At 36.2% G+C, this 14,325-nt stretch overlaps 1 protein-coding gene across 4 annotated transcripts; it reads left to right on the top strand.

The window, feature by feature from the left end:
* Window positions 1-529: 529 nt before the first annotated feature.
* LOC145641556 (transcriptional corepressor LEUNIG-like) lies at window positions 530-13,643 on the top strand. 4 transcript variants are annotated; one of them, XM_081692399.1, is made up of 19 exons: window positions 530-1,042; window positions 1,788-1,885; window positions 1,966-2,090; window positions 2,619-3,125; window positions 3,205-3,290; window positions 3,677-3,755; window positions 3,845-3,911; window positions 4,120-4,169; window positions 4,369-4,677; window positions 5,772-5,993; window positions 6,374-6,619; window positions 6,729-6,846; window positions 10,562-10,671; window positions 10,775-10,924; window positions 11,586-11,741; window positions 12,205-12,321; window positions 12,602-12,808; window positions 13,235-13,356; window positions 13,447-13,643. In XM_081692399.1, the coding sequence occupies exons 1-19, from the start codon at window positions 1,011-1,013 to the stop codon at window positions 13,475-13,477; spliced, it is 2,832 nt and encodes a 943-aa protein (XP_081548525.1). In that variant the 5' UTR covers window positions 530-1,010; the 3' UTR covers window positions 13,478-13,643. The 4 variants fall into 4 exon arrangements, with proteins under 4 accessions (XP_081548525.1, XP_081548524.1, XP_081548527.1 ...); XM_081692398.1 differs by having other exon boundaries at window positions 3,845-3,920; XM_081692401.1 differs by having other exon boundaries at window positions 532-1,042; window positions 1,981-2,090; window positions 3,208-3,290; window positions 3,845-3,920; window positions 13,235-13,643.
* The last annotated feature ends 682 nt before the right edge of the window (window positions 13,644-14,325 follow it).

The following is a 14,325-nucleotide window of genomic DNA, read 5'->3' as shown; positions in this document are numbered from 1 at the left end:
TTATAAGTATTTAAATTATTAGAGACTAAACACACACATGTTGTACTTCCTTTATTTATAAGTTTTAGTCTTTTTTTAATAGTAATCGTCTCACGCGAGTATTAATATTGAAAGTAGAAACACGGAGTAACATTTTAGGGCATGTTCTAATTTATTGAACTGAATTAACCTGAACTGAGTAACATATTAGGGTCGGTTCTGATTTATTGAACTAAACTGAATATTTATGAGAGAAGGAAATTAAGAAAAGAAATGAATTAAGCCAAAGAGCACATGTCTTAAATCATTAAAGGAATATAAAGTAAGTCATGAGAACACAAGTTGAGTTTCCCACCATCTATAAGTAAAGGGATTCTTTATCTATCCCTCTATCTTTAAACATTAATTTACATAGTTGGACCAACTTAACCTATAGTCCTATAGTAGATATTCTTGGTTTAAAATGATCTTTTATCTCATATTAAAAAAAAAAAAAAAAAAAAAAAAAAAAAAAAAAAAAAAAACCAAGAAGTTCAAAGTGCATAGGCATAGGGGCAAAACTTGTACAAGTACTGAGTACATCAATGTTCACTTTTTTTTTTTTTGAACAGTCAAACAAAAATCAAAATGAGTGAAGACAAAAAATTGGAATAGAATACAGCAGAAGCCCCTAACAAATAAAAGATGTGAAATTACTCATTTGGGCCAATGTTTTTTTCCTGAAACAATGAGAATCTATAAAATATATCATTAATTATTAACATCCTGAACTTTTTTTTCTTTACTGTATTTTTTTTTTTAATTTTCCTAAATTCTTCATTTGTCCAAATTAGAGGCCCTCTGCTTCTGTTCTCTCTGTTCAGTTGAGATAGATTTCTCTTCATTCTCTCTCTTCTTTCTCTCTCTAAACTTCAATTTTTTTTCTGACAATAGAAAAAGCTTTGCCCTTTATTGTTGTTGTTCTTTCTTTGAGTTTAACTATTTAATGAAGAACTGACATTGTCAACTGAATTTGTAATTTCTCAACAAAAATGTCTCAGACTAATTGGGAAGCTGATAAAATGTAAGCTTTCATACCAAAAATCTCATCTTTCTTTCAACAAATTTCTTCTTTTTTCTCTTGTTTTTCACTATCTAACTAGCATGCGGTACTTTTGTAGTTTTAATTTTTCTTTTGTTTTTTCTGCATTTTCTTCTCGATTTAGTATCTGGGCATTTCTAATTTTTCTGGGTTTTAGTTTTTTTTCACCAAAAATCTTATCTTTTTGACTATTAATTTATGAGAATTGAGAAACAAATTTACTTTCTCTTCATGATTTAGCTTCTGGGTTATTTTAAGCTTTCTGGGTTTGTTCAGTTTCTGCATCACATTGTTTCTGACCATTTTTTTTGCTGTTGTTTCAGTTTAGGTTTAAAGTTAGGGTTTAATTTTTTGCTAATTAACAGTCGTAAACCCACAAAATTCACTCCTTAATGTCTACTTATGGTTTTAAAGTCTTGGGAGCTGTATAAAATGGTGCCTCTTTAGTGTGCATGCCTCCATTTCTGTGATTTTGTGCAATTTTCTATTTGGTTTAAAGATTTTTGGGCTGATGAATTGCATAATTCATTTGGGTTCAAAATAAAATGTAATGTGGGATTCTTGGAAAATCACAGAATTGATGTTTGTTAATTTCTTGTCTAGTTGGGTGAATGTAAATTTTTTTTTGCTTGTTTTTAGTGTTGAATTATTGCATAATTTGTGTTGTAAAAGAGTGAATTTTTGGAAAATCACAGAAATTATGTATGTTTATTTTTGTAATTATCAGGTTAGATGTGTATATTCATGATTATTTAGTTAAAAGGGATCTAAAGGCTACTGCACAAGCCTTTCAAACTGAGGGAAAGGTCTCATCTGATCCTGTTGGTATGATTTCTTGCAAATTTACTGTTATTGTTTCTATTTTTTTATTTTAGCTTTCAACACTTTATTTTTTGAAAATTGAGACATGGTATTTGCAGCTATTGATGCACCTGGTGGATTTTTGTTCGAGTGGTGGTCAGTCTTCTGGGATATATTTATTGCCAGAACAAATGAAAAACACTCCGAGGTAGCTGCTTCATATATTGAGGTTGGTCTGAGAAGTAGTATGTGGTGTGATTGCTTCTTGTATTATGTGTGTATCCCATTTCGTGTTATATCTTGATATGCTTGATTGGCATGGGCCGCATGGGCAGACGCCCAATCTGGAAATGAACCTACAATTGTATTTAGGAAGCTATAGTAGAAATCTGGTTTGAGCTTCCTGTAACTCTCACATATTGCAAAGGGTCAATACTATTAACTTCAGTAAATCTTTATTTTTTGGTATGAGCCTGTGGTGCAATGTTTGATATCAAAGCAAGACCAGAAGTGCATTTTACTACTTACAAATTACAATGCTTTACTCTTTAAAAACTAATGTTTGCCTGTCGAATTTCAAATGTTGATGTCATTAAGAATTTTGTTGAATCTTCACTTCACCGGAAACTTTTATGTCGCCTTTCTATAATGTATTACTGCTGTCCTCTTGAGTAATGCTAACTGCATTGTATTGTGCAACTAGAAATTAAATCTTAATCTGGACTTTGGAGCTTCTGATGTGTCCCTGAAATTGCAGACTCAATTGTTAAGAGCAAGGGAGCAGCAGCAACATCCTCAGAGTCAGCAACCGCCTAATATACAGCAACAACAGCATTTGCATATGCAACAGATACTGATGCAGAGGCATGCACAACAACAACAACAACAACAGCAACAACAGCCGCAGCAACATCAGCAGCAACAACAACAACAACAACAGCAACAGCAGCAGCAGCAACAGCAACAACAACAGCAGCAGCAACAACAACAGCAACAGCAGCAGCAGCAACAACAACAGCAACAACAACAACAACAACAACAACAACAACAACAACAACAACAACAACAACAACAGCAACAACATCAACAACAATCCCAAAGAAGAGATGGTGCTCATCTTAATGGCAATGCTAATGAGCATGCAGGAAATGATCCTCCTACTCGACAAAATTCTGGCACTGCAAATGCCATGGCGACCAAAATGTACGAGGAACGATTAAAATTGCCCCAACAAAGGGACTCATTGGATGACACATCATTGAAAGTAAGTTGCTCCTTTATATCATCATGTTTAGTGTTGTGGATTCTTTGTGATAGTCTAACTACAAATGCACTTCTTGCAGCAGCGATTTGCTGATAATGTTAGCCAACTCATGGATCAGAATCATGCCACTATACTGAAATCAGCTGTTGCTGGCCAGCATTCAGGGTCTGTCTTCTTCTCTTTCCCTCTCCTTTTTGATGATTGGTTAAATATTCCAGCTTTACATTGTAATGATCTTGTTTTAATGGAGTGCTATTTATGTAGATTAGCATCCGAACATCATTTTCCATCTAGTGAATTGGTTTGAATATATTTTCTTGATGTTTGACTTGGTAGCATTGCAATTTTGTTATTTTAAGTAGTGTTGTAGCTCTTTGTTAGCTATATTCTGGATTTTGCTGCTCTGATTTTAACCTTTGTTCTTGGTTCTTTGTCAGGTGAAAGACCTTTCATTTTTCCACTCTTAAAAATTGAATTATAAAGCTGTTTACTTGGCCATTCTTCAATGTATTTTGAACAATTATATGATTCTGTTAATTTGCTATTTGCAGGCAAGTTTTGCATGGTTCATCTGGTGGTATGTCTCAGCAGATGGCATCTCGGAATCAGCAGCAGCCGGGGTCTGTAGCAGTAAGTCTTCTTGCTCGGTTTCCTTCCTATACTGCCTTATGCAGCGCTCTGCAGTTGACATGGTCCAGTAATTTCCTGATTTTGAGCAGGACATAAAGACAGAAATGAATTCATGCTTGACTCCTCGAGCTGCTGGACCTGAAGCATCATTGCTAGGTATTCCTGGTATTGTCTGTGATACCCTTGAATCTAACTAATGTATTACTGGCTCTAATAATACTTGAAATGATATATTTCACTTGGATACTGCTCCTACTTGAAGGTGGCAGTTTCCAACAGTATTCTACTTTGATCGTGTAGCTGTGGTCTGGTGGCCTTTTCCATGTTTATTTGGCTCATGTATTACATTAACCTCTTGAATCAGGTTCAAACCAAAGTGGTAATAATTTAACATTGAAGGGATGGCCACTCACAGTAAGTCTTTTTAAGATCAAATTAATTTGAGTCGTCCATTATTGGTACATTTGCTCCAGCCTTGTAATTATACTTGTAGTTATTGCAGAATGTAGTTGTATATTGTTAGAGTCTGTACAGTTGTACACAGTTATCATTCTAATTTGGGATTTGTGAAAGAGCCCATAATTGATTCCTGACCATATTGTCCCCTTGTTAGGGATTGGATAATCTTCGACCTGGGCTTCTCCAGCAGCAGAAATCGTATATGCCAACTTCTCAACCCTTTCACCAACTTCAGATGTTGTCACCACAGCATCAGCAACAACTTTTGCTTGCCCAACAGAATTTGACATCAGCTTCAGCAAATGATATGGAAAGCAGAAGACTCAGAATGTTGTTGAATAACAGAAGTATGAGTTTTGGGAAGGAGGGATTTCTCTCTGCAGACATGGTCCCAAACCTCGGATCACCCTTGCAAGCTGGTTGTCCTGTTGTACCCCGTGGAGACGCTGATGCATTATTAAAGGTAATCATCTTCTGCTTGGATTTTTGTTGATCAGTAGGATTCGTGCCAAGCAAGCTGTTCTAGCTAATGATTTTCTCCCAAGTATTGATTTTGAAAATGTGTAGTACTCAACTAAATCAACATTAAACTTACTAGAACTGCTATTCAAATATTAAATATATTACTTTTTTGTAACAACATTTAACACTTCTTCCGTTTCTTTTTTGATGATACATTTAATTTAGGCACACTTTAAGGATAGGAGAGAGAATGTTAAAGCTAGTGGGTAGACCATGTGCCTAGCTCATTTAATCAAGTGTGTAGTGGAGTCAACTAAAAATAAACTTCCCAAAAAGGAATCCGTGTCAACTAAAAATTATTCTCAAAAAGGTATACTCGTCAACTAAAAAACAATCGGAGGTAGTATATTACTTAATCATTTCAATTCTTAAATGTCAGCTCAGATGATATTAACCATATCGCCCTTATTGAGGCTCCATCTTAGAACAGGGTGAGTTGGTGACCAATTTTTTGTAGCCTAACCATTATGAATGTTATTAAGGCTGTTTCATGAAGAGCCTTGTTTTTCAAGACCTTGTTTTTCAAGGCCTTGTTTCATGAAGAGCCTTGTTTTTCAAGGGCGCACAAGACAAGACATGCTGAATAATTGTCAAAGCCTAGTAGTGTTTGTTGGTGAAGCATGTTTAATGTCGGACATTTGAACCTTATAATGTACCCAGTTGCCTGTAATTTAGTACTCCCTCCGTCCTTATTTGTTTGCCCCATATGGATTTCATGGTCTTCAAGAAACATCTTCAAACATTAATATCTCCAATTATGTACGCAAACAAATTATTAAAAATTGATACTCTTAAAGTAGACGGTGAGAGAACACGATACTACATGACCAAATTATTTTTTACGAAGCATACATTAGTGAGAATTTGTGATCATAGTTTTGAAGTTTGACCCCAAAACATACAATGGTGCAATTATAAGGGACGGAGGGAGTATGTAACATCTTATGATGGAATGGATGCCTTAAGTCTTTGTTAAGGTTGTTGTGTAACCAGTGCTCTGCGAAACTAACTCTTTGCGCTTGTACTATTTTCTAGATGAAAATGGCTCAGTTGCAACATCATCATCAGCAGCAACAACAGCAGCAACAACAAATCAGTCTCCACCAGCATCAGTTTCATCAACTTCAGCAGAATGGACTTTCTGGTCAACCTTCTCAAATTTCAAATCATGCTCTTCATCAGCCTGACAAGATTGGTGGAGCTAGTAGTATTACCATGGATGGTAGCTTATCCAACTCGTTCCGAGGGAATGATCAGGTCTAATATTTTTCCTAATCCATTGTTAATTTAACTCTACATGCTTCCTCAGAGCTGTTCGTTTAAGTACAAGTCAGTAATAATTGGAAATTTCTATTATATTATATGCAATATTTAATTTGATCATCTTGTTGGTGCAGTAGTACTGTCTTTTAGTTTTGAAGGAATATAATACCTTTGATTCTCAAACTACTTACGAGTATTTTCTTTCAGATACTTGGAGAGAGTTCATCTTTTGATCTAACAGATGTAAACAATGATAATTATTACAGTCTATAATGTGAAAGACAATGATGACATTTCCTAAATTATGATGGTGGCATGGTCAAGTAACACCTTTGTAATTGTATGGGTTCCTAACATGATTTTAATTTATTAAGGCTTCAAAAAATCAGAATGGGAGAAAGAGAAAGCAGCCTCTATCATCTTCAGGACCTGCAAATAGCTCTGGAACTGCAAATACTGCTGGACCTTCCCCAAGTTCTGCTCCTTCAACCCCCTCAACTCATACAGCTGGAGATGTGATGTCAATGCCATCCTTCTCTCATGGCGGCAGCACTTCAAAGCCAGCACTAATGTTTGGTACTGAAGCAACTGGAAACCTTACATCACCATCAAACCAGCTGGTGAGCAAATTTTAATTATGTTTTGCTGATAGGCAATATTTTAAGCATTGCACAACCTCTCATCGGCATTTCACGCCAGCTCTAAGATGGCAAACATCTGGAGTTTCAGGTTGATATGGAGCGTTTTGTGGAGGATGGGACTCTAGATGACAATGTAGAGTCATTCTTATCGCCTGATGATGCAGACCACAGAGATTCAGTTGGCCGTGGCGCGGACATAACCAAAGGTACGTTGGAATCATTGATTTGCATACTTCACATCCCACTGTTTCAGAATATGAAAGAGGCATTTGAATGCTTGAGTTAACAGCTGATATGAGCTCTGGAATTAGATATAGTTGCTAAAAATATAACAAGTGATAGACAACAAATGACATGCATTTCCTGATGGCTTTCCAACTCCTTGATGCCCGTACGTTTAATTGTGAAATCTTATATAATGTTGAATTCTATTGTAACAATATGGCTTCTTCATTCTGGTCATTGATATCTTACTAGCCCATATCTGATGAGAGTGTCAGCCTATGCAAATTATTCATCTCAATATGTCTACCTCGAAATTTAGCCACTTGGGAAATATTTATTGCTGAGTTTTTAAATAGATTTAAACAAGTCTTCACGACTCTGATTTTATGTCACTCGGGAACAAATTAAAATCTGTACATGGTCTTGATTTCTTGCTATCCATATTTACGTGACTGAGTACATGACTTGAAGTACTTGTATTATCATTGTAACTGATAGGATCAGGGGCCCACAAACTCTGCTATTAAACAGTATAGTAATGCTAGACAGAAAATAATAAAGAACATAAAAGAACTTGAGATGTATTTTATGCAGAAAACCTCTTATGCTTGGAGTTCAAAGGGCGACGTTATGAATAGTAAAGCATTGTTTGTTTTCCACCCTCTTATATCTGCGAATATTGTGATGATATACCACTTTGGTTTGAGGATGAGCAGTATGGTTCTTAATGGATCCATATCCATATGAGTGGTGGTATGTGGTAGTACACTCTTGATGGATTCACCTATTTGGGTGTAGAAGTTGGCCGCTTCCTATGAGAGTAGTGGGTTGATTATCTAGAGCACCTATGAGCATCCAGGGAAGTGTGTACGCGCAAACTGTCTGACTGCAGAGTAACTTATTCGTTAAAAGATGAATACATGTTGTAAGATTTTGTATATTGTACAATTCTCCTTATGACGATTCATGTTAGCCAACCCCAAATTATTTTGGGACTAAGGCTTTGTTGTTGTTGTTGTTTTAGAGTTGTAAGTGCGTAGTGGAAGCAAATTAAAGAGGTTGAGGATGAGAAGTGTAATTAAGGTGAAATAAAAGGCAAGACAAATAGTAAAAGAGACGATATACTTCAAAGGAAAATCATAATGATATTTTACTACGGTAACTCTATTAATTTTAACATTAACTTTTAAGAAGGGAAAAACGGGGTAGGGGTCACGTGGTAAAAAAATTAAAATAAGAGAGGGGGAGAGAGTGTTGACTTACTGATGGGATCAGGTTATACTTCAAAGGAAATACAAAAGTGATAAAAGGTGGATTCCCGCTATCACACACCATACCAACTAAAAAATTTGTACTAGGCTTTACTCAATGTGTACGTGGTGAACACAAGATACTCAATATCTTTCTCAATTTCCTCAATCTCACTAAAATTAGGATCCAAGTTTAATAACGAGTACACAATGACTTTAACTCCTATAAGCGCATAAAGTATCTTTCCCAAGGGTTTCTCACCCCTCTTCTTTTTGGGTTGCGTAATATGACAACTAACCCCGTTGTTTATATTAGGGCACAAATATAATGTTTAGGTTGAATACATTCAAGCACATAGAAGCTAGTAGTTGACCATGGCACTTGAAGTTTTGGGTTGTCTATGGCCTCTGCCTTTTTCTCACGCTATAGCTTGACAGTGGCTAGTCTTCACGGACTTAGGTAGGTTGTGGCCTACCTTTGTATCTTTTGAAAATCATATAGATATGTATGATTTCATATAAGCTGTCTCTTCCACCACTATATTAGATACTTAGTTAGCTAACACTTAGAACACAACAATCTCCCACTTGGGGCTAATTTAAAGGTATGGGATTGGACTCACATTGGTTGGGGGTTAATGCAAGGTTTATATAAGACAATGGGTTCTCCTTCATTTGATATTTTGGGATGGTTCTCTTAATGTTCTCAATACAAAAAATCTCATGTTGCTCTCACATGGATAAAACACTCTCTTCATTACTTGGACTTACCACACTCGTGTGCCGTATTCATCATGTTGATTTTTAATTGACGTTTTCTATAGACACTAACCTTACAACTACATTTCTCTCACTTGCCACCCTCTTGGGATTGCATTCAGTGTTTGAAAAAGCGCGCCTAAGGCGCTTCTAGGCGCTGAGGCGCAAGGCGATAGGGGGTAAGCGCTTTTTTTGGCCTGGCAAGGCAATTTTGATTAGGTGCACCCGAGGCGCACATGAAGCAAAATTCTCCTAATTTTTTTCAAGTATTTATATAGTGCGCCTTAGGCGCACCAAGGCGCTGCATATCCCTTATCGCCTCAGCGCGCCTTGAGCTTTTTTATACATTGATTGCATTATATGATAACTTACACAAGAACTTATATGGAGGTCGTCTCTTCCTTATTCTCTCCATGTGGGATTTAAATTGCCTACCCCAATAGGGGCCACGTTGTGCGCAACATGCTATTGCTGCCTTTCTCTCGCTATGACCATAGCTTGGTTGTGGCTTGTTTTTGTCACCATGTGAAGGTTGTGGCCAACCAATAATTGGATGGCGAAGACGTATGCACAATGCACACTCTACATTCGATGAACATCAAGCATACAACCAAAGTACAAGAAAACTAAAACCAAATAACATAAGCTCCAATTAACATAACATCATCATAGTTATAGCTCTTATGTTTATTGGAGCTATTTATTACGAAGTATGTCATTTGGTTTTGGGTATGATGTTCAAGTTGTACATACGCCTCTATCATCATATTGCAGTTCTTCTTCCACGTCTCCCAAAATCCTTTTTCTTCCATCATAGATTCTTACTACGTATTAAATATCTCCACACCAAAACCCTAACAAATGACCTCCCTATGATCTAAACACAAGTAATAACACTAACTCTATATTTACAAAAAGTAATCGTCCTATCCTTTGAAGTATCACTTGCACTTCATTTCCTTTCAAAATTGATGTACATCCAAATTAGGAAATTAAATTTATAATTTTTTTTTTTTTTTTGTTTAATATAAGTCCTACCGACTTAGCAAGTATAGCAACTAGCCAACTATGTAGTATCATGTAAAATTCTAGTTCCTTTAACTAGGGCGGCTAACAACCTAACGTGCACGATGCGCGCCACTTTGCTAGACATTATTAAGGAGCTTTTTGGTTTGACCCTATATCACACTTTAGTTGTTGGTAGCATTAATGAGTAAAAATTTGGAAACAAATATCTTTAGGGTATAAATGATCGTACACTATTTTTCAGAACTAGAAAAAGGCAATTAATTTTATTAAGGGCGAATAAATAAATAAATATTTTAAAAGTATAATTGTTCAAACACTATAATTGTAGATAAATGTGTAAATAAACATTTTAAGGGCATAATGATCTCAAACACTATTTATAAAAGTTTAGTCATATTTTTACAAAGTGCAAGTATGCATATAAATTTTTAGGGGCATAATCGTCTCCACTATTCATAAGAGTGTAGTCATCCTTTTTAAAATCTAGGGATCAAGCTAACGTAGGTGCACAAATTTTATCAGCCGGCATAGTTTGAACTTTGAAGTAGTATCCACTTGAATTGTACAAATCAAGTGGCAAGATTAAATGTCTACATATAAGTTCGTTTGGTGCTTAGTCAGAAGTTAATTTAATTCTGCTAATCTGTCATTGCTTTAGGATTTATGTTCACAGAAGTAAACTCTGTTCGAGGGAGTACAGGCAAAGTAGTCTGTTGTCACTTTTCGTCAGATGGAAAACTCCTTGCCACAGGTGGCCATGATATGAAGGTGACTATTTAAATAAAAGTGGGCCAAATATTTTATGAGTTAAAAGTTGCTTATTTACTAAATGAATATGACTTTACAGAAATATGTTGAAATTTTCATGTAGGCTGTGCTGTGGCATGCTGATTCATTGAAGCCCAAAACTACACTTGAGGAGCATACAAAATTGATAACTGATGTCCGCTTCAGTCCTTCCATGTCACGCCTGGCGACTTCATCTTTCGACAAATCTGTTAGAGTTTGGGATGTGGAAAATGTTAGTGCACATTTTCATCTTGTTGTCTCCTCACTGCAAATTGCTATATTATTGTTTTGTCCCATCGTTAAATATGTCTGTGTTTTTCTCTGCTTGATCGAACAAGTATCCTTTATTTTAAACATCAATTGATTTTTCATGCTGTTTGTTATCTAAAGTATCCAAGATTCTAAGAATTAATTATCCGGTGATCTATGCTGTTGACTAGAACTCAATGCTTCCTCAACATAAGTAGTTCATGTTAAGGCCCCGACAATTTGCAGGTTACTTAAAACCCACATTTTGTCTCAGAATGCATATTGGGATACTAAATCATGTCATCTGGCTGAAGCAGTTGTTCTGCAGGTCAAAATTCTTTGTAACATAGATGCCTTCTCTTTGAAAAATGCTAACTTATCATTTATTACAGTTTTCACTGGCAATACTATGAAAGATCCAAGGAAACATAGATGGACCCGTTGGCTTGTTAATGGAAATGACAATAATAGATTTGTTTTTATCATTGTCTGCGATGCTTACATAGTCTATGATTGATTGTTGCATGCTTAGTTTTTCTCTGTATTATGTTTTTCCCTTTCCTTGTCCTTGGTTTGTGTTTTGTTTGCAGAACTGACATTTGTCTTATAGCAATTACACTGATGGGTAAATATTGTATTTTCAGCCTGGCTATTCGCTTCGTAATTTTATGGGGCATTCTGCCACTGTCATGTCTCTAGACTTCCACCCTAATAAAGATGATCTCATCGGTTCATGCGATGGGGATGGTGAAATCCGCTATTGGAGTGTAAACAACGGAAGCTGTGCCAGGGTCTTTAAGGTGAAATACTGTTGAACCCCTCAACTTTGATACCCCTTCTGCCTTAAATCTTATTGTAGTTTGTAGTTGTCCTCTATAAGAAATGCAAAAAAATTTAAGGGAACATCAAGCATTTGTGATTTGACCCTCAGTGTCATTTACATGCAAGTTTTGACTATTAATCATTCAAATTTGTGGTATAATGAAAGCTTTTGCTTATTTATTTCTGTATTATAATTATTATTATTATTGGAAACTTGACAACTTTTGAGCATTCAAAAAGGGTAAAGTTAACAATTATTATAGGATTGAGGGTTATCAGTCTTTTGCCCCTCTCTTATAATTGTTGCTATGGAGGACATTGCTAATTTGCTGTACACCCTTTCAAAGAAACAGAAGCAGAAGGAAAGCAAAGTAGCGAACATGAGTAGGATATGATTAAGATTATAAGAATGACATTTCTTTCACATTATATTTTATGCAGGGTGGCAGCACCCAGATAAGATTCCAGCCCTGTCATGGAAGATACCTTGCTGCTGCTGCAGATAATATTATATCTATACTTGATGTGGAGACGCAAGCTTGTCTGCACAGATTACAGGTTGACCTTTATGTTTAATTGAACATCAAGACTTCAATGGTGGTTGCTATTTCCTGATTTTGTGCAATAAGATGAACTGCATAATTTTTAATGAAAGTTATTCCTTGGTCCCAATTATTACATTTTCATTTCTTGGTTAGAGTTAGAAAAGGGATAGCTTGTGTGTTTATGCATGGTTTGATGTGTATTATATAATATGCTTGCTGACATCAAATGTTTGCGCTGTTTTTCTTTGCATATCTTGGCATGTGAAGCTTAAACTGCATGATTTTCGTTGTAGGGGCACACAAAACAGATTCATTCTGTATGCTGGGATCCCTCTGGTGAATTCTTGGCTTCTGTCAGTGAGGACTCTGTTAGAGTCTGGAGTCTTGGCTTAGGAAATGAAGGTGATTGTGTGCACGAGCTGAGCTGCAATGGAAACAAGTTTTACTCGTGTGCTTTCCATCCTACATACTCTTCTTTGCTGGTGATTGGATGTTATCAGGCAAGTGTCTAAACTCTAATATCATTCTCTGATGAATGGGAAATAATAAATAAAGAATTGAGGGGGGGGGGGGGGGGGGGGGGGGGAATGTATATACGAATTTCATCAGTTGGAAATCATAATGGATTGAATGTATATACGAATTTCATCAGTTGGAAATCATAATGGATTGAACCCAGGTTTAGTGCTCCCCATTAGCATAAATTATATTTCTTGGCAATAATCACTGAACCAAAGAGTATATATGAATTTTAAAGCTAGTCAACAAAATAGATTGTTAATCAATAATATTTGTGGGAATACCGCACCCCCTAGCTCTGCTAATTATTATCCAGAAACAGCATTTTATGAGAAGTGGAATTTTCCTTGTATCCTCCTAATGGTTTTGAATCTAACATAATTATTATCCTGTGTGTGTTTTTGTAGTCTATGGAGCTTTGGAACATGTCAGAAAACAAGACGATGACCCTATCAGCACATGAAGGGCTCATTGCTGCGCTAGCTGTATCTAGCGTAACAGGTTTGGTGGCTTCTGCTAGTCATGACAAGTATGTGAAGCTCTGGAAGTGAGTCAAATGACTAGTTATTCTCCCAAAATTAGTAAAAGATTAATATTTTGAGTTTTTGACCCATTACAGCTCCATGAAGCTCCGGGCTGTTCTCTGGTAATTTTGTGACGTAGTTAGGCTTTACCCCTCCGATGTAAGTTTTAGGAACAACTTTGAACTGAACTTGTTGATTGGCACTTTTCATTGGATGCTTTGTAAAACTACTAGGTATGTTGAGAGCTAACATGTATCATCTCATAGTGAAAATCACTGGAAATTTAACTGAACTTCCTGCAGTAGCTGTTTTGTATTTCTTTTTGCTTGGTTGCTCACGCTCATCACAGGAACGAGTTGTGCTTAACTTGGTATGTAAGTGCAAGAGTAATATTTCAAAGAAAAGGGATCGTGAGATTCGTGACCACTACTGATCCAAACCTTTTTAGAGTTTTAGCCAGTGAATAGTGAATACGACGTATCTCTGCCAAAAATATCGAAGCATTGTACATTTCCTACCCCAACACCTCCATGTCTACAACTGCCCACACCTGAAAACACCAAGGCTACCACATTATTTGAGCCACCAAATTTCATTGGAAAATTGATGTCATTTGTTACAATTATGACTTCTCCTCTTTAAAAGGTTTTAACTACCGATTAATTCAAGGCGGTTTTAATTTTTGGGGAGACCCTTTCAAAATGACCCATAACATGTTTTAATTGTTTTTAATAGACTAGTTAATAGTGCCACGTGTTTTGTTTTTGATAGGTGCTTAAAAAAAAAAAAAACTCTTGATTGCTTTGGGTTGGCTTCAGGGGCTTGATTCGTTGGTTGTAGACTTGTAGGGTGGGAATGGCTAAGAATGGTGATGGCAAGGAAAGTAGGTGGTATGGAAACTTGGGTACGTGAGTACATCCATGGGTAAGTAGAGTTTATCATGGGATGGGTCGGGTTTGGCAAAAAAAAGTGAC

Source organism: Chenopodium album, chromosome 8 (genome assembly GCF_948465745.1).
Source record: "Chenopodium album chromosome 8, dcCheAlbu1.1, whole genome shotgun sequence".
Classification (NCBI taxonomy): Eukaryota; Viridiplantae; Streptophyta; class Magnoliopsida; order Caryophyllales; family Amaranthaceae; genus Chenopodium; species Chenopodium album.
This window is presented reverse-complemented; position numbering and strand designations above follow the sequence as displayed.

What these genes read in the sequence shown, in the direction of transcription:
- LOC145641556 (XM_081692398.1), top strand. Translation starts at nt 1,011, where the DNA reads ATGTCTCAGACTAATTGGGAAGCTGATAAAAT. An exon ending in CGTTCCGAGGGAATGATCAG is followed by an intron (nt 5,994 to 6,373) that starts GTCTAATATTTT and finishes TAATTTATTAAG; the next exon opens with GCTTCAAAAAATCAGAATGG. An exon ending in GCTTCTGCTAGTCATGACAA is followed by an intron (nt 13,357 to 13,446) that starts GTATGTGAAGCT and finishes GACCCATTACAG; the next exon opens with CTCCATGAAGCTCCGGGCTG.